The following is a 26,400-nucleotide window of genomic DNA, read 5'->3' as shown; positions in this document are numbered from 1 at the left end:
AATGATGTGAGCAGTTTTTTTTTTTTTTTTCAATTTGGAATTTGCAATCAGCCTTCTTCTCGTTTTTCTGTAGGCTCTTACTCTCTTGATAATTTCATGCTCTAAGAATGGGAATCTCTTAGGGATGACATGTTTATCATGCATTTTAAGCAGTTCTTTACTACTGTGGTTATTACAGTAAGTTATGTTTTTTGTTCTCGCTTCTATCCAATAATGTTTAAAAATCTGTCATCTTCTTAAACATGCCATGCTGGACAACAGAACTCTAATAACAAGCCATTGAAATTATCCAATTATTTTAATATACTTATTTCTGAAAGATACACTTGATGGGCAAGGATTTAAAGCCCCTCTCTGAATTTCTGCCTGGTACCACACTCCCAGTAAATCTGTTATTTACTACTTCGGAAAAGATGTATAGGAGCCAAAAAGTTGCAGAAGAGTTTCTAAGCAGCAATAAAAGGGTAACAGTATTTACACAAGAATGAAGTGCCCAACTGTTTAACTGTATTAAGAGACTTAACTCTCATGTCACTACCAGCTAATAACTTTGAAAAGCTCATTTAAAAATGTATTCCCACACTTATACATTGCTGTAACCTTAAAGTAAGTGACTAGAGACAAATTCTCTTAGCAGTAAATTTTCCTGCTGATTCCCTTATGCTCGTGTACGTCTTCTAGTTACAGAAACCGGGATAGCTTTGTGACCACAAAACAAAATCTTATGAAATTTTATTACTGCTGAGGAAATATAAAGGACAAGCAATGGTATGAATTATTCTTAACATTAGGGTCCCAGTGAAGGGCAACAGATGGTAGAAATATTTACTCAAGTGATTTTTCCATCAAAGTTTCTATCAGCATTTGAATCTCAGCAGTGCGACTGTTGAGAAGCCGTCAAACTCAGCAGCCAGCTGGTGAAATCAACACTGTAAAAACTGGCTATACAGAAAATATACTTGTATCTGATTTTTTTTACATCATATGCCTTTTTCTAGATATCCTTTAATTCAATCTGTATTAATATAAATTCACTTATCTGCTATAGAGTTCTTTGAGGCAGTAGATTGTCAAGCAGGTGTACCCTAATAAAAATACGAAAACTCATTCTCTGTAGCAGATACTGTCAGTGACCTATGCACATCTATTCAGCACTCATCATTTTTGTACAAGTCAATGACCTTTCAACGCAGTACCTGTTATATAAGGGCTTTCTGGGCTGCGAGTGCTAAAAGCAAGGCGAGAAGAATGAGAAAATCTGGGTATTTCCATTAAGAGGAGGACAGTCTTTTCTTGGAATCGCTTGTCTCAAACTTTTGAGCAGGAGTCGCTCCAACTCCATTGTGCTCTGTGAATCTAAACTCTTCAGAATTGGGTCCTTTAAAACGTGCTTTAGAATTTTCTTCAATCACTAATAACCATGGTAAGGCAGAGCTGAAGAGCAGCTAAACTTGTCTTTGACATTTCTGTACTTTTTTTTTTTTTTTTGCCTTCTCTCCTCAACTCCAAAGCACCAGTGTGCTCTTTCTTTCTCCTTTTTGTTCCTCATCTGAGAGATTACAGCAGGGTCCCCATGCTATAACTACATGCTTTATAGGTAATTTTCCATTCCCTCTGAACATTTCACACTTGAGAAAAGGGAGTGTATTTTTCTTAAAGAAAATAATACTTTAGAAGTTTTTCAACATTTGATGGTGGGACCATGTGTACATTAAAATATGACATATGTAATCCATATTTACTTCTGTATTCTCAATGACAATGAATACATTTTTTACTGCTATATCACAAAGTAAGCAGTTTCTTATTACATTTCTTTACAGCAACATATATAAATATATTGCACATTTACCATATAACAATACGTTATGGAGCAGTAAAACACAACAACATTGCAAAAGATACCAGAAAACCAATGAGCTTAACCTTAACAAGACAGTATTTTTTTTCCTAAAAACAGCAGTTTATTCATGTCAAAATAACACGCTGGTGTTGCGCTCCCCATGTTTACTTAACATTTGATGATTTAAAGCCTAAAAAACTTCATCTAAACAATACCACTACTGTTAATGTCTTAAAGTCGATTTCAGAGGGAATACCTTAAGATTTTAGGGTCTCATGCTTGTATGTCTGTGACAACGTTCTTTAGGAAATACTGGTCATTTTTAATATGGTTCATTCAGCAGCATTATTTCACAAAACAGATGCCATTTCCATTAATAAAAATATTCAGCTGGTTTAAATACTCAATCTAATGGTAATTGTTATTGTTTCTACTGGCAACTACAAACATTTTCCATCTCATTCTATTATATATAGTCCATGTTTTAAAACTTATTTTTTCCTAGTCTACAAGAACATGCTAGATTTAAATGTTAGGGCATTTTATAACTTCTACTTTCCTATTTTCACTGAAGGTACTTGAAAGCACACAAATTCACCCTGTCACTATATGAGCTAACATTATTTGTGTCACTTTCCTTCATGGTGTTCAGCTTTTCCTTTGAAAACTCCCATTAACATTTCTTCTTGTTAGTTAGGAAATGAGTAGGCAGAAGTGTCAGCTATCTGAAACAGATGCATTTGGCTGAATTGGAATTTTCCTCAATTCCTAATCCAAGAGCTATGCTTTGAGAAGAAATTCTACTACATAAAAATAAGGTTTTATGAAATTCCCAGGTTGGTTTTTCTGCATTGTGGATGTTTAGAGATAATAATTCAGTAAATAAGTTTTAGTTTGTATTGAAATGAACTAATCACCTATAAAGAGTGATTAGTAACAATAGGGGTTTACATTTAATGAGCAATTATTTTGTGAAAAATGCTATTCCAAGTGGTTTTGTACACATCTCATTTATATTTCCATTTTAGAGAAAAGATTTCAGAGACATGAAAAGAATTAAGATATTTTCACAAGATTCTACAATTATTAAGCTAAAGAACGTGGGATTTGAATCCAATCTTTCTGAGTCCAGCATTTAACCTCTTAACCCCTCTGCTAAACTTCTATTAGAGCCTAATGTGGATTATCACTATTTTGGTGGATGATAAAACTTTGTATATGCACTCAATTACTGCTTGTTTAGTGAATGCATTAAGAGATACTGATATCATTCAATGAATTTATTAATAAACCATTTTGAGTGGCATATAACATGATTGATATTTTTCTCAGAAAAACAATGTGGTATTTTTAGAGAGGTTCTCCATAGTGGCATGGTATATTGCTTTGGAATATCTTCAAAAAGCACTAATTCATATATTTAATTTTGTCTTTTACTCGTGACAGAGGGAAAAAAAAAAGAGTTGCATGGAACCAGATTATCTTTCTGCTGCTATTGGCAGTCAGTACATTTTGAATGACAACACTAAGCCTCAGTTAAAGCACTAAATTCTCTTTTTTAAAGTGAAAAAGAAAAGATGCAATTTGATCAAAATATATAGGGACAAGTTTACAACATACCCCTATGTTGTATTTCATGTCTAAAAATTATTTCTTTACTGAAAATTGTACATATGAGGCTTCAAATTCCAACATGTTTCTGAGTGTGTTTGTTTAATATATGGGCTGCTTGGTTCACTTTTTTCACAGTAACCATTACTGGCTCATGCCAAACAATTGTCTGCTAACAGCCACTGTCTACATCCTGTTTTCTAAAATAATTTCATAGTAAATATTTAAACTCATTCTCCTATTCGTTATTAGTCAATCAACAATGGTCAAGATAGCTGAAATTACCAAAGCTTTGATTTGCCTTATCGATGAAGGTATCTTACAGGGTTTATTTTACCCATTTTAAGATAATTACTCAGAATGGAAAGATAACCTAAGGTATATTATGTACGTGTATATGTATTCATGTGTGTGCACACTCTTGTGTGTGCATGTGTGTGTGCACATGTTCATATGCATGATTTTGGACATAAAATAACCAGGAAAGAAATACCTTAACTGTTTGGGGGATTTGTGATGTCATTCACAGCTCTTTTCTGAAAGAATTTTTCCTTGGACATCTAGAATGATTTTTCTTATTTCATCTACAGATTGAGAAAAAAATAGACTAAATAAAATAGTCTTTTTAAGATTATCCAATTGGCCGGGCATGGTGGCTCATGTCTGTAATCCCAGCACTTTGGGAGGTTGAGATGGGCAGATCACCTGAGGTCGGAGATCTAGACCAGCCTGACCAACATGGTGAAACCCCGTCTCTACTAAAAATACACAAATTAGCCAGGCGTGGTGGCGGGCACCTGTAATCCTAGCTACTCGGGAGGCCAAGGCAGGAGAATCGCTTGAAGCCTGGAGGCAGAAGTTGCAGTGAGCTGAGGTCCTGCCACTGCACTCCAGCCTGGGCGACAAGAGCAAATCTCCATCTCAAAAAAAAAAAAAAATTATCCAATTGAGGGAAAAAGTTCTGATAAAATGTTCATAAATTGCAACTAAGCCACACTGTCAAGAAATGAGGACCATTAGACAGTCTGTGGAAACTTAAAGTTATGATATATTCACAAAATTGTATAATGTTAATGTATTAAAAGATCAAATTACATCAAAATAGTTTGTTTTGGACTTGTTTCCAAGTTGGAGTAAAAAAGGCTGTACTTATCCTCCTGGCTAAAACACTTAAAAAAAGAAAAAAGACAAAACATATGCTACAATGGTTTTCAACATACTGAACATCAGACATTGAAGGACAGTGGTTCCTGCAAGGAGGCTTTTGTTAAAAGATGAAGCTGAGAGTTTCAGCAGCCCAAGGTTGACTAGTGATCACAGGGCAAAATACCAGAGAGGTCATACACATGCAGAGGACATTTTAGACATTTGCAGAAAGCTTTATTTTATTCTTCAGCTGAGTCTTGATCAGTTCATATATGTGAGAAAACCACTCAAAGCTAAGGAAAGAACTACACAAGAGAATTAAAGGGAACAATCACCAGAGCTCACATGTGGCTAAGAATACCACCTGTTCCCACAAGCTCCAGTGAAAAATTTTATCATTCACAGGGCATCAAAGAGAGTACTCAGAAGGGTTTTGCCTCAGTAGCGGGGAAAAAGTAGCCCTAAACTTACACTGTTCTGGTCATAACTAACAAAGCATAAAAGGAAGATTATCAAAAGATCAATTGTTTCCAAGTAAATTAACTGGGTTCCAGAACAAGGGTTAAGAATATTTATTTCAATATATTTGAATTTATTTGAAGTATCAAGCACCCAATAAGTTAAAATTCACAATGTCTGGCATATAATCAAAAATTACCAGTCATCCAAAGAAGCAGTAAAATAACACCCTTAATGAGGAGAAAAATACATCCATTTAAATTAACCCAGAATAGACACAGATGATAAAATTAGTAGAGAAGAATATTCTAACAGTTATTATATCTGTATTCCATATAATCAAGAAAGTAAAGACTGAACATGTTGAGTAGACACATGGAAGAAATAAAAAAGACCCAAATTATACTTCTAAGAAATGAAAATATCTGATGTTAAAAATATATACTACATGGGATTAGCCATAGATTAGACTTTGAAAAAGATGAGTCTATTTGACAATAGAGATTATATAAAATGAATTACAGAGAAACAAGACTAAAAAGAAAATGAACATAACATCAGTGAGTAGTGGGGGCAGTTTTCAGGAGCCTAATAAATGTACAATTGGAGTCCCATTTAAAAAAAAAATGGCTGAAAGCTTTCTAAATTTGATGAAATGTTAAATACACAGATTCAAGAGCTTAACTGACTTCAAGAACAAGGAACATGAAGAAAACTGTGGACTACACCAAGTTACGACAAAACAAATTGCTTGATCGTAAAAGTACTCCCTAATAAACCTTCTACATACAAATCTCCATTTTACAATGGCTTTCCAAGAAACCCAACCTGAAATATGTACCAAAATCCATACGGAATAACTATCCTCCAAAGAGTAGAATGGAGGTACTTCTTTTATACATTTCTATGTTGCTTGATTTTTTTCACAGTAAGTACTAATTTTATAATAAAATATAAATTAAAATATATAACTACCATGGGTTGGATATCATTGAAAATGGCAAGTAGTTTCTATATCTCCCCCAAAACATTTTATATAACTCTAATATATTTCTGCCTGTCAGGCAGAGACCCCATTATGCTGCATTAGCCCAAAATTCACTTCAGTGCTATTTTTAAAATGTATCTTCTATATTAAAGCAGATTGAGAATCCATACATTTCCTCTCTATACAAATGCCAATGCTGGTGTGCATACAAGTTTGATTGATATATATATGATTACACAAGATTTTTAAAATATTCATTTTCTGTGTTTAAAGAGCTTATCATATACATAGGCATTTAAATGCTTAACTCCTTAATATCAAAAGGCATGTTCACTATAGAAACATATTTGAGAATGAAGACTGTAAAGTCAAATGTGATATTGCTTTTGTGAATCCAGCATTTTGAAATATCTAAACTATTTAATAAACTACTGAGTGTTTTTTGCCCTCATCTGTCTTAATCAGTATTTTCTGGCATTAAAAATTGGCTACAATTCAAATCCACTTGATTGACTACTGCAACATGAACAATTTGAGCTAAAAAAAGATGCAAACATAATTAAGCCTTTGTGTAATAAACACAATGTTTCTTATGCCTAAACTATATATTTTAGGAACCAAATTATATCCTTGACAATCTAATCTATCTTTACCTGCATATTCAAAGGACACAACAAGTTGAAATTAAACTATACACTGGTTATCATCCGTTTGTTGCTTCTCTATTAACATAAACCATAAAAAAGTCAATAAGTACCACCAATTAACTCTGCATTGTTTTGGCCTCTGGACTATTTCAAAAGGCATTCTGTCAATAGAATATATAGAAATATGGCAGTATCACTACAAATTGTCTTTAGGGAAACAGAACTGTAATTTTATCATGATGGATATTTCTAGCAACTTCAGTATAGCTAAGTATGCCACAAGTTCTCCTTCTGGAATGGTTCCAACATACGGCAAAAATACACACTGCCCCAGAGCCACAAAACACCTTGCTGTTACGATGCTCCCTTTTGTCACAGATTCAATTCTATTTTGCAGTTTATCAGATAAACCAGTCCTGTCCAGGCAAACGCTCTCATCCTGACACAAAAAGTCCACAGCACAGTTCTCTAATATTACCATTATAATTTTCTTTCTAGTATGTATAATGATGACAACAAAAGTCAAAAGTGGTCATTTCCATCATCCTTCACAACCTGAACTTAAAGAAATTAAACAGTCCAGATGTGATGAAGATAAACACAATTTAGAAAAAAAAAAAAAAAAAATCAAAAACTTACCTTAAGATACCATTTGTATTTAGCATGCTCCCAATTCTCAGGAATTTGCGTCTTTCTGAGGAACTGTTCAGCTTCTGTTAGCCACTGATTAAATATCTTTATATCATAATGAAAACGCCGCCATTTCTCAACAGATCTGTCAAATCGCCTGCAGGTAAAAAATGCGGATCAAGAAAAATAAATGGATGATATAAAACAGATTGTAGAGATACAGCATATATTTTTTGGTTATACTGACAAAGATATTCTGATAGTTTCTGGCATTTGTAGAGTTTAGTTCCAATTAACAAATAAAAATTAATAGATACACCTAACATGTACCCACAAAATTTTTTAAACATGCTCAATAAAAAAGATGATTTTAAACTGAAGGTTGCAATTTTTCCGTTTAAAGTGAATATATTTCTTGATTAAAAGAAAGGTAAAGAAACTATTTTGGACGATTAGCATTTCCTTTCCTAAGAATATATATATTTTTAAATTCTAGAAATTTACAAATATCTTAACATTGTAATAAATTATTTGGAAGCAATATATTCAATTTCAAAATATGTTTGGATACAAATTAAATTACTTCATAAATTCTATCACTTTCAATATTATTCTTGATCCAAAACTATCTATTCATCAATTGAAAGGAGTAATAAGTTCTAGTGTTCTACTGCATAGTAAGATGAACAAAGTTAACAATATTGTACTGTATATTTCAAAATAGTGAAAGAGAATTTTAAATGTTCTCACCACAGAGAAATTATAAATGTTCGAGGTTATGGATATGTTAAGTAACCTGATTTGATCATGACGCAATGAAACATTACACTGAAACATCACACTCACCCCATAAATACATATAGTTATTACAAATAAAACTTAAAAATATAACTAAAATACCATTATCACACCAATAAATCAATAATTCATCACTATCATTAAAGATTCTGTCAATATTTAAAATAAGATGACAGATGTAATTCATATTGTAGGCTCAGATGTAAGCATTTCACTAACTGATAAACTAAACTATGTGATGCCTTCTTGAATCCTACTTATTTTATTATATCCACTAAAATTTTGGATTGGAATACTGCAGGAACTTAGTACAAGTCAAATGTGTTAACATCGCACATGGAAAGAATATTAGGAAGCAAGCATTGGTCACTTTCCAATCATAAAAGAGACTGAGGCAGAAATAATATGAACCAGGGCTTTATGTTTACCTAAGACAGTTGCACATAAGAATCAACCGGGGCATTTAAAAAAACAGCAACAACAATAACCAAACAGTGACCCTGGGGCTCCACTCCAGATCAACTTAATCAGTATTTCTGGAGGTTGGATGCTGACATTGTTATTTTTCAAAGCATCTAGGTGATTTCAATGCACAGTCAAGGTGAAAAACACTGCTATAAAGTAAGATTTGAAATCTTATTGGACTTACAGTCTACCAGATCTCCTGGGGCCTGTTCAAGCAAGCATTTGTGAGCACTAAACCAAAAGCCATCCTAAAGATTACTGGCTATGGTGCTGCCTCAGAGTACAGGAATCTGTCAAGCTTTTCTGAACTCTATTCTTAAGAAGCAATGGATCATACTTTTGAATATCATGATATCTTTACAGTCCTCTACCTTCATTCAGGAATTTAAAGTAACACTAGAATTTTAAAATTGCTACATCTGCCTACTGATGTACTGGGCAGAGAAATGAATTAACATTTATGAAACAATTACTAATAGCCAGGCACCGGGCTCTGTGCTTTTACAGTGTCAGGCATATCATTTCATTGACACCTACAATAACCCTGCAGCATAGCAATTATTATTCCCATTTTCCATTGGAGAAAACAGAGGCCAAGTAATTTGCCGAAAGGTGAAAATGGTATTAAATAGTAGTAGAGAGAGGCTTCTAACCCGAATATCTCTTGTTTCAATGGCACCTTTCTACCACTGCACATGCTCTCCTGTGAAATATTTTATTTTTCCAAGATGAAGTTTCACCTTATCAGTTAAACAATTGAAAGTGATAGTTCTAGAGTCTTTTTCCCCTTATTTTTATTAACTACCTAAAATTTAAGAATGTATCTACATGTACATTGCATTCTTTCAGACATTGTATTTAATGAATAATTATATGCTTAACCTTTAAAATCACGTAAAACAGACAGCATTTTGGTAGCATAAAAAAGGCAACCGAAGGTAACCAAAGAGCTATTCTCTAACTACAGTTAGTGAAAAGTAAGAATGTTGCCTTTGATAATTAATGGTATTCTAGAGTTATTCAGATACATTATATCCTTCCACAACAAAATGATCCTAGGAATATTTTTGCATGTTTAGTAATGATTTAGCATTCACGTATTTTCAGTGGTATATAACATACAATAAATGACCTATCAATATATCTTAAGAGTTTATTCCCTTTAAAAACGAACTGCACATGTATTTGCATCACGGGAGTCAAAGAGTTGCTTTTGAATGGGAATCTAAAAAAACTATGCAACATAGGTAGCATTGTTCCATACTGGTGAGACTATATATATTTTAATTTTATTATATACTTTTTTTTTTTTTTTTTGAGATGGAGTCTCGCACTGTCACCCAGGCTGGAGTGCAGTGGTGTGATTTGGGTTCACACCATTCTGCTACCTCAGCCTCCCGAGTAGCTGGGACTACAGGTGCCCACCATCATGCCCAGTTAATTTTCTTTATTTTTAGTAGAGACGGGGTTTCACCGTGTTAGCCAGGTTGGTCTCTATCTCCTGACCTCATGATTTTTCTATATTTTTCAATTTGTCTACAGTGTGCTTTTCATATTTTAAGTCAGAAAAATAGAATAAAAATTTTTTTAAATGGCAGTCTCATATGCTAATGACTGCTAACTCCAACCCTCCTCCTGCTACCACAGTCTGAGAAACAGTCAGCAGCTAACCAGAGCACAGAGAAGCACCAGTTGGTCATGACTTACCACTCCACCTTTGTAGCAACCATCAGTCCCCACTCTTGGTTTGCTGTTTTTCCTACCCAATCACTTGAACTATACTTTTGCCAACACTTTTAGCTACTAGGAGGTGACTGTTTCTCCAACATACTGCTATAAATGCCCATTCTTCATTTCAGGATCCTGTATACCTTAAAGATTTTCAATTTCAAACCTGTTGCACAGACTTGTTTCTCAATCACTCATCATATTGATAGTTGCCATCCTCTACCAAATTCAACAAATCCCCCTCTCACCCTGAATTCTTTTCCTTTCTACAAGTTATCTTTCCTTTACATTCTCCCAGAGAAGAAAACTATAAGGGTTCATATACTTGATCATGGTACCCATAGCTCTGTAAGACAGAGCTGGAGGTAGGAAGAGAAGGGGAACAGGCCTTCCATTTACATCATTGTTGCAGGCCCACAAGAGGGAGGCAGGATGGACTTCCTGCCCGACCCCTGCTTCTGCCTTAGGACTTGTGAATTTGCGTATCAATAGCATATTTCTGAAATACCCTTCTTCCCTTTTTCTCTTGTCTCCTCATATAATCCAAACTTTTGCATCCTCAAGGACCTAATAAAAATGACTTACGGTGTTGCTTTATAAATATATAAATATGAAGTATTTATTACAGGATGCAACTGCTAAACCTTTGAAAACTGTAAAGTTGATTTAATTTTATTATTGAAGTTACTGTTGAAATAAGTAACTATTCAAACAAAATATTAAAGAATAAAATCATGGGCTTTACATGTGATGACATTTAATGTGAGTAATAATACTTTAAACTCCATTTCAAGCCTCACATAAAATTTTAAAATACACTTTTCAGTATTTAATATGTGCTGAATTTAATATGTTCTTGAATTTACTATGTAAAATTACATTTTTTATCATGACTACTTATAAACTTAAACTCTTTTCCACCAAGGAAACTTCCAAATGAAAAAAAAATATTTTTTTCTGGTTTTACAATGTTAGATTTATAAATTTAATATCTAATTAGTCACTGTCCTCTCTAAATTTTTCTTGCTCCATTAATTGGACTGCCCACAAATGAAGAAAATGGTAACAACTAGAAACAAGTAGAGACATCAAAAATAGCATTCAGGGAAACAAATATAATTTTTGCCTTCTGTAATATTTCTAGGAAAAAAGTTTTTTTTCTTGGCAGTAAGAAGAAATATAGATGGAACTTAATAAAGGGCAAAAAATGTCAGTATAAACATATGGATAATAAATCAAGTGATTTTAGAATTTTGCAAATATTAAAATTCTCATTCACTATGCAACTGGTATTTAAAATTACACTGCTGCTTCATTTATGTGCAGCATAACTTATTTCCTGCTGTTCTAAATCAAGTTAGTCAGATTATTCTCAAGCATAAATTACATTTAGGGAGTAATTCAGTACTCTGGGACATACTTTAACACTTTCGGGCCATTAAGGTGGTAGTCAATTCCATGAAATAGATTTAAATAAATAACACCCTAGGAGCCTTCTGACATATCCATTGTTGCTTTATACTTAGGTCTGCAAACTCAGCTTGGGCTGCTGATTACTTCATCCCACATATTTCATCTTTGATTAGGTGAGGAGGACGGACCTTGGCTAGTGTCTCGTGCTCCAAACTGTATGTGCCAATAAATAAAGGTTAGTTATCTGCCCCGAATCATAGTACCTTGCTACTTCTCCCCACCCCTAAACTTCCTAAGTAATACAATTATTTAATAAAAGATAAGTATACTACCAATTATGAAGTACTTACCTCCTAACGTTAATTGTGGGAGCTTAATAAATGAGTATATATAAATTTCTTTTTTTACATCTTTTATTTTATTAATGTTTTTAAAACAATCAATAGACTTTGGAATACACGTGATTTTTGGTTACATGAATTAATTGTATAGAAGTAAAATCAGATATTTTAGTGCACGTGTCACCCAAGTAGTGTACATTACACCCAATAGGTAACTTTTTATCCCTCACTCCCTTCCCACTCTGCCCCTTCTGAGTCTTCAAAGTCCATTCTACTACCTTGTCTGCCTTTGTGTACCCACAGCGTAGCTCCCACTTATAAGTGAGAACATACAGTATTTGGTTTTCCATTCCTGAATTACTTCACTCAGAATAATGGCATCCAACTCCATCAAAGTTGCTGCAAAAGACATTATTTCATTATTTTCTATGGCTGAGTAGTATTGCATGGTATATGGCTGAGTAGTACTTCACGGTATATGAAAATATATGCCACATTTTCTTTATCTACTCATTGGTCAACTGGCACTTAGGTTGGTTCCATATCTTTGCAATTGTGAATTGTGTTGCTATAAACATATGCGTGCAAGTGTCTTTTTGATATAATGACTTCTCTTCCTCTGGGTAAATACCCGGTAGTCAGATTTCTGGATCAAATGTTAGATCTACTTTTAGTTCTTTAAGAAATCTTCATACTGTTTCCCATATAGGTTGTAGTAATTTACAGTCACCAGCAGTGTACAAGTGTTCCGTTTTCACCACGTTCACAACAATATCTATTGTTCAAAACCTCTGGGATACAGCAAAAGCAGTGCTAAGAGGACATTTTCTAGCACTAAATGACTACATCAAAAAGCCTGAAAAATCACAGTCTGACTACCTAACATCACACCTCAAGGAACTGGAGAATCAACAACAAAGCAAACACAAAGCTCCAGAAGAAAAGAAATAACGAATATCAGAGCAGAACTAAATGAAATTGAGACAAAAAATACAAAAGATCAATGAAACAAAATGTCGACTCTTTGAAAAGATAAAATTGATAGACCACTAGTTAACCAAGAAAAAAAGAGAAGAGATTCAAGTAAGCTCAGTTACAAATGAAAATACAAATTTCTTAGAACAGTGTCTGGCAGTGTTCAACAAGTATGAGTAGTAGTAGTTGTTGTCATTATTAGTCTACCTTTATTTGGCTTAAGACTTTAAATGCAAATAAAATAAGCAACATAGAACCTGAGCCATGCTAGTGTCTCTCTGGTGCTGAATAGACCCATAAATTAGAAATTCCTTCTTAAGAAATTACCTTCTTCAATTTCAGGACTTAAAGTATTTAAATAGGCAATGTCATTAGACTGCGGATGAACTCTGAATCACTATTTCAGCATGGAATCCATGGTTGGCCATGCCTATCTCTGAGTATATTACATATATTTACTTTTTAAATGCTTTTTGTTGTGAAACATAATATAGGGAACAATTCATATAAACCCATGGTAACTATCACCCAGACCAAGAACTAAAACTTCCAGCAGCCAAATGGAACACTCCATATCATAGTTTCGAGATTAATCTACATCTTTGCTTATTAGTTGTTGATTAATTTTTCACTGTATGATTATCTTAGTCTGTTTGTGCTGTTATAACAAAATGCCTGAGACTGGATAATTTACAAATAATAGAAATGTATTCACTCACAGTTCTGGAGCCTGGGAAGTCCAAGATAAAGGCGCTGGTATTTGGTGTCTGGTGAGGGCTTTCCTGCTGTATCTTCACATGGCAGAAGGTAGACGGGCAAGAGAGCAAGCGAACTGAATGCCACATGAAGCCTTGTTTATAAGGGTCTTAGTTTTATTAACAAAGAAGGAGCCCTCATGGCCTAATCATCACTTAAATGCCCTGCCTCTTAGTACTAGCACATTATCGACACCTGAATTTTGAAAGAGACACATTCAAACCATAGCAAATTTTACTATTAATGAATACTGAAGTAGTTTTTGGTTTGGGGCTATTACTTTGCTGCTATGACATTCCCAAACATGTCTCCTGGAATATGAACACATGCATTTCTGTGGAGTGTATATATAGAAGTGAAATTGATGGGCTATAGGTTATGTAGATCTTTGAATTTACTAAATAGTGCCAAATGGATTTCACTCCAAGAAGCAGTAGTGTAAGTTTATACTTCTATTTACAATTCACAGATCAAGTAACACTGTGTGAAATTTCTAATTGCTGTATATTCTCACCACCACAGGGAATTGTCAGACTTATAAATTTCAATGATTCTAGTTGGTAAGCAGTGATATTTCATTTTAGTTTTAATTTGCATGGCCTGGACCATTAATGGGACTTAGAAATTCTTTATATATTTATTGGCCATTTGGATTTATTTTGTAAAGATGACAAAAATCTTAACATTACTATGATGCATAAAACGCATTAGTTATTTACTATAAAGTGATCACTTTAAAATGCCATCCCGGTAGCAAACTATCACAAGAACAGAAAACCAAACACCGCATGTTCTCACTCATAGGTGGGAACTGAACAATGAGATCACTTGGACTCGGGAAGGGGAACATCACACACCGGGGCCTATCATGGGGAGGGGGGAGGGGGGAGGGATTGCATTGGGAGTGATACCTGATGCAAATGACGAGTTGTTGGGTGCTGACGAGTTGATGGGTGCAGCACAGCAACATGGCACAAGTATACATATGTAACAAACCTGCACGTTATGCACATGTACCCTAGAACTTAAAGTATAATAATAATAAATAAATTTAAAAAAAAAAAAGAATATTGCCAGCAGGCCACAAGCCCTTTTCGTGCCATGGTTTACTTTTCAAGAACTTTTTCCATTTTTCTATTGGATTATCTGTACTTTTCTGAAAGATTTGTAGGAATTCTTCATAATTAGGAATAGACACACTTCATCCATTATGTGTGTATTCCAAATAATTTCTCCCACTCTGTGGGTTTCATTTTTACTCTCTCAGTGCTGTCTTCTGATGTATACATGTTATTAATATTCAATGTAGTCAAGTTTATTATTTTTATTCACGATTAGTGCTTCATCATTTGTGTAAGCAATTCTTTTCTTATCCAATATTAATTAACATATTCGCCTCTATTTTATTGCAAAAGCTTTATCGATTTGTTTTTTTCTCATGTTGGTTTTAAAGCTTCTGGGATTTTATTTTTGCATATGGTTTGAAACAGAATGTATACTTTTTTCTAAGCAGAAGACTCAATTTTAATTTTCTTAGGTAAAACATGTATGCTGTACAAGATAATGCATGAACAGCAGAAAAATAAGTGTGCAGTGAAAAGCATCTGTCCCAATTTTGATCCGCTCACTCTGGTAGTTCTGCTCTCACTGTTAATAAAAATTTTATAATTTAAAATATTTATAGAACAAGGCAAAGAAATAAACAAACACAGTGGTATAAAATGATAGCCTTCTCATTCAGTTTTACTGCTTTCGATATATTCAATGCTGATATTTTTACAGCTCTGGATTCACATTTTACTTTGTAACACTCTATTTTATTGATCCCTAATCCTCCCCAGGTTGTGAGCCTTGTTCTCAGGCTTTGAATACGTTTGGAGTCATATTTGATTTTAAGTTTCTCACAGTGTTTATAATACTTGAGTTTAAGAACTCATTCTCATGCCTTTATCCCCTCTTTTCACTGTTGAAATTCTACACGTTTTTCCCCTTATTTCTCATAACTTCACTTATTGCATTCTGAATAAACAGCAAAGATAAATTTTCTTTTACCTGTATCACCAACAAAAACACCTAATATGACCTCTTTCCAATTATAGGGGACTCTTCTACTGTGCTTAATGGAGACTAGAATATGTTCACCTCAAAAGGAATTCTAACTTTTATAGGTAAACTTGTTAAATGTCTTGTATGGACATTGCCGTATGAAACCTCATTTGCTTTCAAAGGTTCAACAAACATCTACAGCAGTGATTGGCAAACTCTATCTATAAAGATCTCGAGAATAAATATTTTAGGTTTTGTGGGCCATATGGTTTTCATTACAACTACTCAACTCTGCCTTGCAGTACAAAAAAAGGTATACATGCAGCATAAGCAAATGGATATGGCTGGGATTCGATACAACTTTACAAAAACAAGTGGTGGGTGGAACTGGCCCATAGGCAGGAGATTATTGACTCTTAATCTAGGCTGATTATGACACAGCTCCAAATTTCAGCCCTTATCTGAGCTCTATAGCCAACTGTTTCTTGGACTATCCTCATCAGAACATTTGATGTGAACCTCAAAAGTGTTATGTCAACAATTCCTTATTTTCCCATGCAAGTCTTTGATATGATTTGGATCTGTGTCCCCACCCAAATCTCATATTAAATTGTAATCCCCAGTGTTGGAGGTGGGGCCTGGTGGGAGGTGATTGGATCATCAGGGTGGTTTCTCATGGTTTAATACCATTCTCTTGGTACCGTCCTCATGAAAATGAGCTCGCGAGTTCTCCAAAATCTGCTTGTTTAAAAGTGTGTAGTCACCCACCCCCACCACCAACTCTCTCTCTGCTTTTGCCATGTGAAATGCCTACACCTGCTCTGCCTTCCACCATGAGTAAAAGCTCCCTGAGGCCTCCCCAGAAACAGATGTTGCTATGCTTCCTGTAGAGCCTGCAGAACCATGAGCCAATTAAACCTCTTTACTTTATAAACACCCAGTCTCAGGTATTTCTTTATAGCAATGCAAGAATGGCCTAATCCAGTCCTTAGTTTTAATTTTAGTCAATGATTTCCCAGCTAGAAATCTTGAGGCCATCCTTTACTTCTCAATTTCTTTCTTATCATGCTTGTCTCTATATTTTATCAATTCTAAACCAGAAATGACTATTTAATCTAGCCTGTTCTCTCTAGCCCCACTGTCATGGATTTTCTTGAACACTCCTAATAACTTTTCCTCAGCATATTCCAACTCATCTCTCCCTATTTTCAGTTTCTCAGCACTCTTTAACAGATAACCTCACTTCCTACTTTGGTCCCTATACAAACATTCACATAGCCCACCATGTATACTATACTGAAAACATAGAATATCTGAAAATTTTCATAACAATCAAAATTCCTTTTTTACTGTGGGCCTTTTTCTGTCTCCTAGAATGCCACCCTATCTAAAATGTCACTATTCTGTGAGACTTGTCTCTCTTGGAATTAGTTACTCCATAAGACAAGCTTCCACAGCTTTGTGAAAACCTCTATCAACATACTACTTCATGTTCTAATTATGTATTTACAAGGCTGTTTGTTCCAGTACACCATGTACCTCTTAGAAGAAGGAAGATGTTTTATGCACCTTTGAATTTCTGGTACTAAGCACTGTTCCTGGTACATGACAAATGTTTAATACATTTTAATAACTGAATGAATAAATAAAAAAGTCCATGAGTAATTTCACAAACCCCTTATATCTTCCATTTAAGAGCCATAAATACTTGAATACGTTATTTTACTTCTGAGTCTCAGTTATCTCACACGTAAACCAAGAGTAACATTGCCTGCCTCTTCAGCTTTTTGAGGAGCATGAAAGTACACTCCAAGTTATAAATAGCAATAAAATTTAGTATTATCGATATTAACACAGTTAGTAATCTCTAAATTTTTAACAGATATAGAATTTAGAAAAAGAAATCAATCTACATCAGAAATCGTTTTCCAAATATATCAGCAATCGCATAATTGTTGTTTTCATTAATAAAAGACACAAAACGATGATTCTTCAAGATAAATAATTTAGTAAGCTCGACACCATCCTAAAAAGAATAATACATTTTGCACAAATTTACTGAGAGCTAATTTAAATATGAGAACACAAATTTAGGGACTGTGACTCTGTTAAGGTGAGTGTTTTAAACCAAAACAATATTGCTAAAATTAACCTTACATTAAAGAAGTCAATAGCATTATTTAAAAACAGATGATTGGATAAAGAACATGTGGAGATGTTCTTTATATGTGTGTGAGTGAATGTATTCCATTGTGTAGTATTCTATTGTGTGTCTATCCTAGCTTCTAAGTCTTAGCTTTTATACACACACACATACACACACACACACAGAGAGAGAGAGAGAGAGAGAGAGAGAGAGAGAGACAAATTGCATATGGAACAAACAATTCCATATACCCTATTGAATACTACAAAGCCATAGTAAAGGAAATCAAGTCTTTTGCAGCAACATGGATGGAACTGGTGGTCATTTTAAGTGGAATAACTCAAAAACAGTAAGTCAAATACTGCATGTTCTCACTTACAAGTGGGAGCTAAATAATGTGTATACACAGAGTGTGGAATAACAGACACTGGAGACTCAGAAGGGTCAGAGGGTGGGACGGGGGCGAAGGATAGGAAATTGCTTAATGGAGACACAGTACATCATTTGCATCATGGGTACACAAAAAGACCAGACTTCACCATTCTGCAATATATCCATGTAAAAAAAACTGTGCTTGTATAACTTAAATTTATAGAAAAAAAATTAGTTAAATGCCGATTGCATTATTTGTAAGGACTCACAAACAATTCAGGTTATCACTAAGACTATTAAAATAAATCTTAAAATTCTTTTTATTATTATTATATTTTAAGTTCTAGGAATCTTAAAAGTCTTTAGATTTCTAAAGTGTTGTTTAAACTTTGCTGGTCTCTTAATGGGCTTAAATCTCTACATAGGCAGATCTGTGGAGCAGGAGGCTATAACAGAAAAGCCTCACCAATAAACTGAAATCGCTTTAGATAAATGAGGACTTTTTGATCTGAAAGTGCACACAATCATACATATACTTTAATATGTATATAAGTATACACACATATCAGAAACTTGACCTAAGAGGTTTTTGGGGGGCTAAGGGGACCTTAATTAAGCACTATATTTTGGCTTAGGGGGAAACACCATAAATATCCTTGAGATAAATTGATAAGTACTCAAATAGTTAGAGATTCATTTCTTTACCTACGTTTGGTATCTGATTATTTAAATCATTAGTTATAAAAAGGAAAGCAAAGTGTCTCTGATATTACTATTGTCTAGAACTCCACAAATTTTCTTTGCCTTCTCTTTTACAAATATCTTTGCCAAAATATAATGTTCCAGTAGACAACTGACAATGTAAAGGTTGTGATATTTGAAAATTCCATCATGATGGAAAAAGATTCAGGGTGTACTATTCCTGCACTGATTCTGAAAAAGTATGTAGGATTATGCTAATATTAACCTAAAATTATGCGATTTCAATGTCTTGATTTGGCACAATTAGCACCCTGTAAAAATACCCAAAGTAGCAGAAATAGTTTGCTATTAGTGTTCTGTAATGCTACTTTTAATATCAAGACCTTTTGGAGAAATCAACTATAGAAACTGACTCAGCAGGCTAAGAGTTTAAGCTAACACACTCTCTGAGGATTTGATATATTCAAGGGTCTCCTTTATAAAATGTGAGCATTTAACTGAGTCTTAATTTACATATCTTCTACTATATAGTCCACATGAAGAGGATATGGTGTTAGACATCCTAGCTTCTAAGTCTTAGCTTTCATTTGTTGGCTAGAGGGGATATTTGAAATAATGGTGCCTTTCTCTTCATTCAAACACAAAACATATGTAATACATGTAGGAACTTTTAGCCATAAATAGGAGCAAAAGCAACCACAAATATATGCTATGCGCTCTAATTAAAACTTCAGATTAAGTACATGATTAAATACACTCTACAGCACCTTGGGGGTGGGTACTATTATTTTATTCACTTTGCAAATGAGAAAACTGAGACTTTGGGAGGCTAACTTGTATGTTTCTAATCAGGAATGCAAGACCATAACATAGTCGAATAAGGATAGCTTATAGTGTATATGTTTTTTGTTTCTTGTTTCTTTAAGTGTCATTAGAATCAGTGAACATTATATTAGCTTGTGAAAGAGAAAAAAATCCTACTTCTCCTATAATATAGTATCCTCTTGGAAATAAATCATGTTGTTATTGAACAGCTACACTCGTATGTTTCTGATTATCATGAAACTTACATTTCAAATGAATGGATTAATAAATAACCTAACTTCCTATCTAAGCAGCATTTTCTCAACATATTTCTAGACAATTATCGTTATATATCACGACAAGTACCTCATACTCTCAAATCAAAATGGAATTTCTCCTGATTTTTCATAAACATCGTTGAGGGTTCTTCATCTTTTGGTTTATTTTTGTTTATATCATTCCTTTTCTTAAAGTATTGTTTCTTATATTGTCCTAGATTTTTCTATACCTTCCTCCATGAAGACCTTTCTGATACTACCAATTAGAAGTAATCCCTCCCCTCTTTAATATACAATAACACTCTTTTTATTAGGGTGATTATTTTTCTTGATTCTTTTTTGTAACCACCTTATTGAAGTATGATTGACATACAAAAAACTGTACATATGTTATATACATATATATCAAAGAGTTTGGGGATCAGTACACACCCACAAAACCATCGTCACCGTCAAGGCCGTAAACATATCTGTCATCTCTCAAAAGTTCCTCTTGTCCCCTTTCTTCTTATTGTTATTGGTGGTAAGAACACAACGTAAGATTTCTTAGGAAATTTTAAGCATCCAATACAGCATTATTCGCTCTAGGCACTATGCTGTATAATAGATCTCTAGAATTTTATCATCCATAACTGAAACTGTGTGCTCTTTAACACTCCTTTTGTCCTACTTTAAAGAATTTATTCTACTCTAATTTACATTAGTGTCATTATGTCTAAACTACACTAAATGCTCCCTAAGGATAGAAACTACATTGAATCACCATTTTTACCTCCTATAACAGGTGCCAAAGAATAACGTTGCACTTAATTTTTGCAGATTCAAATTTATCCATAAGTAATTTTAATACAAATAATTGGTATCCACTTCAAATTAGTATACCTTCTAAAAAAATATTCTTTAGAACTTCCAAATTATCTTCTTTTAGTATGAAGTTTTTTTGAAATTAAGAACAAGTAGTAAAACAATCAGGTTGTACAGCATATAAAATTTGAAGACAAACAAACATGAGTTTGAAATTCTGTTTTATTGCCTAACAGTGCTCTGTAAACTTTAGCAAGTGAGTTAATTTCCTGTTTTCAGAATTCTCATTGGTGAAATAGGCATAATATATATTTCACAGGATTGTTATAAGAATTAAGAATAATATAGTGAAGTTTTCTGAGCCTATAGTAAGTGCTCAGTCAATGCTGACAATAACAATAATCATAATATCCAAATATATATCTAGCATGTAATTTTCATTTAGAAAATATTAAATTATCAAATATGTATATATGAATATTTTCAATATCTACGAATGAGGAAAATATGTATAACTGATTTTGTACATTTCCTCATTGGCACATGAAAGTTGTATATCTTCAGCTAAATTTAGTCTTCTTGTCCTTTAAGGCTCAAATATTTTACTACATGTAAATGATTTTACTGCTATTGCAATTGGGCATACCAAAACGATTACAGTAAATGGAATCATATGTCTTTGTTTCTTTCTCAATGAGGGAGGGACTGTATACTTAACACAACTACAAATAATTTAACTTACTTTTTTCTGCTAAAGGAAAATGAGATGAAAAAGCCATTTTATTTTAAAATGAAGAGCAAACAGATTTTGATTTCAAGGCAAGTAAGGCATTTTCGTGTTATATTCCCAAAAGTATGGTGAAAATACAAATTCCAAATGTGCAGAGTATGAATAAAAAATGGAAAGGTATGACATTTTTCTTCTTAGGCTGCCAAAATGTTATTTCCTCCATACGCTGCTGCAGCAAATCAAAATACACCACTTGAGATCAGTTTACAAAAATGTCCGTTTTACATGGGACAGACTCATTTTCTTTGGCCATAAAAAAATTAAGATCTCTGTGAATCTTTGAATTTATATGGCATGAGAACACAATTACAAATGTATAAATAAAACTGAAACAATTAACTTTTTACTTAGCTTTATTCTAAATGGGAAATTCTATTTTCTCTCTTATACAGATTCACTGGCACCATTACCTTCCACAAGACTGTTTTTCCTATGAAGGTAGTTATAATTAACAAAAGCCTATACACACATAAAAGTTTTCATTTACCATATTAATGAATATATCAAGCTATTATTTTTCTTAATGTTTACTAAGTTTTACTTTACTGAAACCAATCTCAAAGTTTGCAGCATTAAAAAAATAGTGACATTTATAATTCTCAATTAATTATAAAATAATTTTCCAAAGAAAGAAAAAAAATCCAATTTTACTTTTATAAGCTGGAATTTACTATATATACACACAAATACAGTTTGATTTGTGTGTATTTGGAACACACAAATACAGTATTATTGAAAAAGGAGGAATTTACATGTTCCAAGTGGCATTAACAGAAAATTAGTTTTTAAATTATGCCAGATTAGTATTTCAATTAGAAATAGCAAGGAAAAACATCTAGGCTATAAGAGGTCATAAGTAGTAAAGAAAGTAAGAACTATTTTCAGGAGACATGACCTATTCTGCTGGGAGTTGCACTGATAAGGCAGAGGGGAAGGGTCCAAAATATTTTCTTATAAAATTAGAGAAACAGTAATTAATTTCAAGGCAGATTTCAGTTTATGTATTTTTGATACATTTGTTAAATGAATTAAACATGCCAGGGGCCCTTTATTAGGAGTATAGCTGTAATGCTAATTTTAGTTTGAATCTACTGCCACCATAAACATTAAGAGGATTTCCCCCCCCCGTCCTGCCCACTCCCTAGCCTGTATGTAACTGTGGGAGCAGCCCAGTTCCAGCATGACACCATGTAAGAAAGACAACTTCACTGCAAATTTACTGAACTGAAATCTGACCCAAGTCTAGCAGCTCTGAGTCAAAGAAAATTTCATCACATCTGACTTACTACCTTATGAGTAAATATCATCATAAAAATCAGGCCCCTTTTGCTATTTTATATTCTCTCTTATTAAAACACAAGTGCATGAGGGAAATGTTCTTGGCATAAAACTACTATATTCATTAAATTTTTTCTTTCTCACACCTGAAGGCACATGTCTAAACCTGTAGGGGTTACTTTATTATTTAATTAGAGCAGATTCTTTTCTATCATTTTAGGTGTTTCATCTAAAGTTTGATGAACATCAGTATATGCTGTGCTCTCAGGCAAGTAAATATAGCTGTTGTAGAAAGAGAAATAAGCAGAAGTAACATTTTTAAAAATAAAGCATAACATGAACATGGAAAGAAAAAGAACCTTTAAGAAATAAAATATCAACAACGCTCACTAGAAATGCTTCCTAAATGTGTATGAAGCATGTGTGTTTGTACATTTTATTTCACCATTAATTCATTTCCTCATTCTTTTGATAAACATTTACTGAGTGCTTAGTCCTGAGGCTAGCATTGTGTTGAATTTGGAAGGTATAAAGCTGAAAAAGATACTATCTCTACCAACGGGAAATTGACAGTTTAGTTGCGCAGTATTTTAAGGAGGGTATGTACTGAAGTTGTAGCACACGCTGTACTTGCTCCATGCACTTCCCCTTGCCTTTCCATTTCAAAATACACTTGTTCGACTTCCAAATGCCAGCATTTGGATTTCGTTACCTACGGAATCTTTCTGGTTGCAGAGGTCTGATGCTGATGTTGCCGGAGTGGGGAGCATATTTTTCAACCAGTGGCATGGAGGGAATGGCCCGAGGGCTAGTTGGGCAAGATGTACTAGATCAATATTATGAAGGCTCATGAATATCCTTAGTTCTTGAGTTTATTTATGCAAAAGTAGTTTATTGCAAAAGAGTACCAAACAAAATAAATAGGCGCAGATCTTTCAAAATACAATAAATTTAAAAACTTCTTGGAGGGAGAGAATATATAGAGCATTCCCAATGCACTTCCTGGTACAATTTCTTTTTCTTTTTTTTTTGAGACGGAGTTTCGTTCTTGTTGCCCAGGCTAGAGTGCAATGGTGCGATCTTGTCTCACTGCAACCTACGCCTCCAGGGTCGAAGGGCTTATCTTGTCTCAGCCTCCTGAGTAGCTGGGATTACAAGCATGCGCCACCATACCTGGCTAATTTTGTATTTTTAGTAGAGACAGGGTTTCTCCACATTGCTCAGTTTGGTGTCGAACTCCCGACCTCAGGTGATCTGCCCACCTTGGCCTTCCAAAGTGCTTGGATTACAGGCCTGAGTCACCACACCCAGCCCCGGTACAATTTCTTAGGCTTTATTTTGTGCCAGAATTGTATATATATGTAAGCTATACTTCACCGTGTTTTTCATTAACCCTACAATTGCGATTTTGGCAGCTTCATGCTTCTCACGGGCCATGGTATGGGTCACAGTAAAACTGGCTGGTCCACCAAACAGACAGCAGGGACAGCAGTGGTGAATAGTACCACGACCACAAGAGACCAGAAATAATTAGTTGTCTATAGCTACTCTTATCTGTGAGATTATATTGCATTTTGGCCTTGAAATGAAGGTTTTAGCTATGTTGGGTCAGGAAAAGACAGATGGGTTATTATTTATTGCCTATCAGTTTTAACCATGTGCAAATGAATGTTATGCAAGATGAGAGCATAGGGGAAGCTAGAAGTCTAATCAGTTCTTGAAGAAGGAAAGTGAAATTGTGACATTTGACATTTAGAAATATAATTTTGTAAGCTATAAAGAAGGGGGTGGTGAGAAGTTAGAATAGTGGTTTGCAACCTTGCCGTACATTGGAGTCATCCAAGGATCTTAAAAAAAAAATACATCAGAGATTCTGATTCAACTGATTTGGGACACGGCCAGGGCATCAGAATTTTCACCCAATATTTTAACATAAAAAATTTCAAATGTGCGATAACATTTTTAAAAATTACAAGTGATATCTATATACCTAGATTCCACCATGAACATTTTACTATACTCATTTTGATCACATATCTTTCCCTTCCTCTATCCATCTATTGATCATATTTTTGATGCATATCCAAGTAAATTGCTGACATCAATTTCATTCACCTTAAATACCTCAGTATGGATATAGTTGAATAAAATTCACAAGGATTCTTTATTATTTTGTTATTATTCACTGTATTTGGTGTCCTCTTTATCTTATGGCCAATTCAAGTAATAACTCTGCAAGGTAGTTATTACTTAGAAGGAAAAAAAAAGATTCAGAGACATTAAGTCATTTTTTAATGTTCACATGGAAAGTAAAAGGTAGAGTTGGATTCGAATCCAACTTTCACTTATCCCATAAAATAGTGGTCCCCGACCCTTTTTATACCAGGAACTGGTTTTGTGGAAGACAATTTTTCCATGGATCGGGTTGGGGGATGGTTTCCATATGATTCAAGTACATTACAGTTATTGTACACATGATTTATATTATATTATAATATATAATGAAATAATTACACAACTCGCCATAATGTAGATTCATGAGAGCCTTGAGCTTGCTTTCCTGCAACGAGATGGTCCCATATGGGGGTGATGGGAGACAGTGACGGACCATCCAGCATTAGATTCTCATAAGGAGCACGCAACCTAGATCCCTTGCATGAGTAGTTCACAATAGGGTTTGTGCTCCTATGAGAATGTAATGTGGCTGCTGATCTGACAGGAGGTGGAGCTCAGGCAGAAATGGAGTGATGAGGAGCAGCTGTAAATACAGATGAAGCTTCGTTCCCTAGCCCACTGCTGCTCACCTAATGCTTTGCGATTCAGGTCCTTAACAGGCAATGGATTGGTACAGGTCTGTGGCCCGGGGGTTGAGGTCCCCTGCCATAAAATACCATATTTTTTTTTCATTTTTCCACATGTCTCTAATGCCATGAGGGTGGAAGTGGAAAGGAGTCGAATCAGATATTTAATCTGAAGTCTATCCATTACAATTTTAGAATATGAGAGGCAAAAGGGGGGGTATCTTGTTTATTTTTTTCAACTTTTTCTAACATGACAACTTTTGAAAAATAAGTATCACGTACAAAAGGTAAATAAAACACTCCAAATTGTTTTCATTTGGAGTGTGTATTCATCTTATAATGCCTTAACATGGATTTTCAGCTTAATGAAATCGTCCTTCGATTTGTCATTAACAGACTATCTTTTTTAGTGTTTTTTAATTATAAAGATACTTTCATTGTATTAAAAAATAAGAATTTCCAAGTTACAAAATGACAGAGAAAAAAAATCAGTCATATGATTCCACCCTCACATAACAGCTATCGGGATGAAGAATCATTTTTCTCTTTATCATTTATTAGTTCTCTAACCTACATTTT

At 34.0% G+C, this 26,400-nt stretch overlaps 1 protein-coding gene across 1 annotated transcript in view; it reads right to left on the bottom strand.

Annotated features, from left to right (window-relative positions):
* Positions 1 to 26,400, bottom strand: part of LOC105555622 (dystrophin) — a gene marked incomplete at its 3' end in the record, with an annotated part of 1,920,295 nt that overhangs the window by 880,729 nt on the left and 1,013,166 nt on the right. Inside the window, exon 44 of the mRNA XM_012002637.1 lies at positions 7,334 to 7,481. Within this exon, the coding sequence (XP_011858027.1) occupies positions 7,334 to 7,481 (148 nt within the window). The remainder of the gene's footprint in view (positions 1 to 7,333; positions 7,482 to 26,400) is intronic.

The sequence above is a fragment of the Mandrillus leucophaeus genome, unplaced genomic scaffold (genome assembly GCF_000951045.1).
Source record: "Mandrillus leucophaeus isolate KB7577 unplaced genomic scaffold, Mleu.le_1.0 Scaffold692, whole genome shotgun sequence".
In the NCBI taxonomy this organism is placed as follows: domain Eukaryota; kingdom Metazoa; phylum Chordata; class Mammalia; order Primates; family Cercopithecidae; genus Mandrillus; species Mandrillus leucophaeus.
Note: the sequence above shows the minus strand (reverse complement) of the source record. Positions and strands in the feature narration are given on the sequence as shown.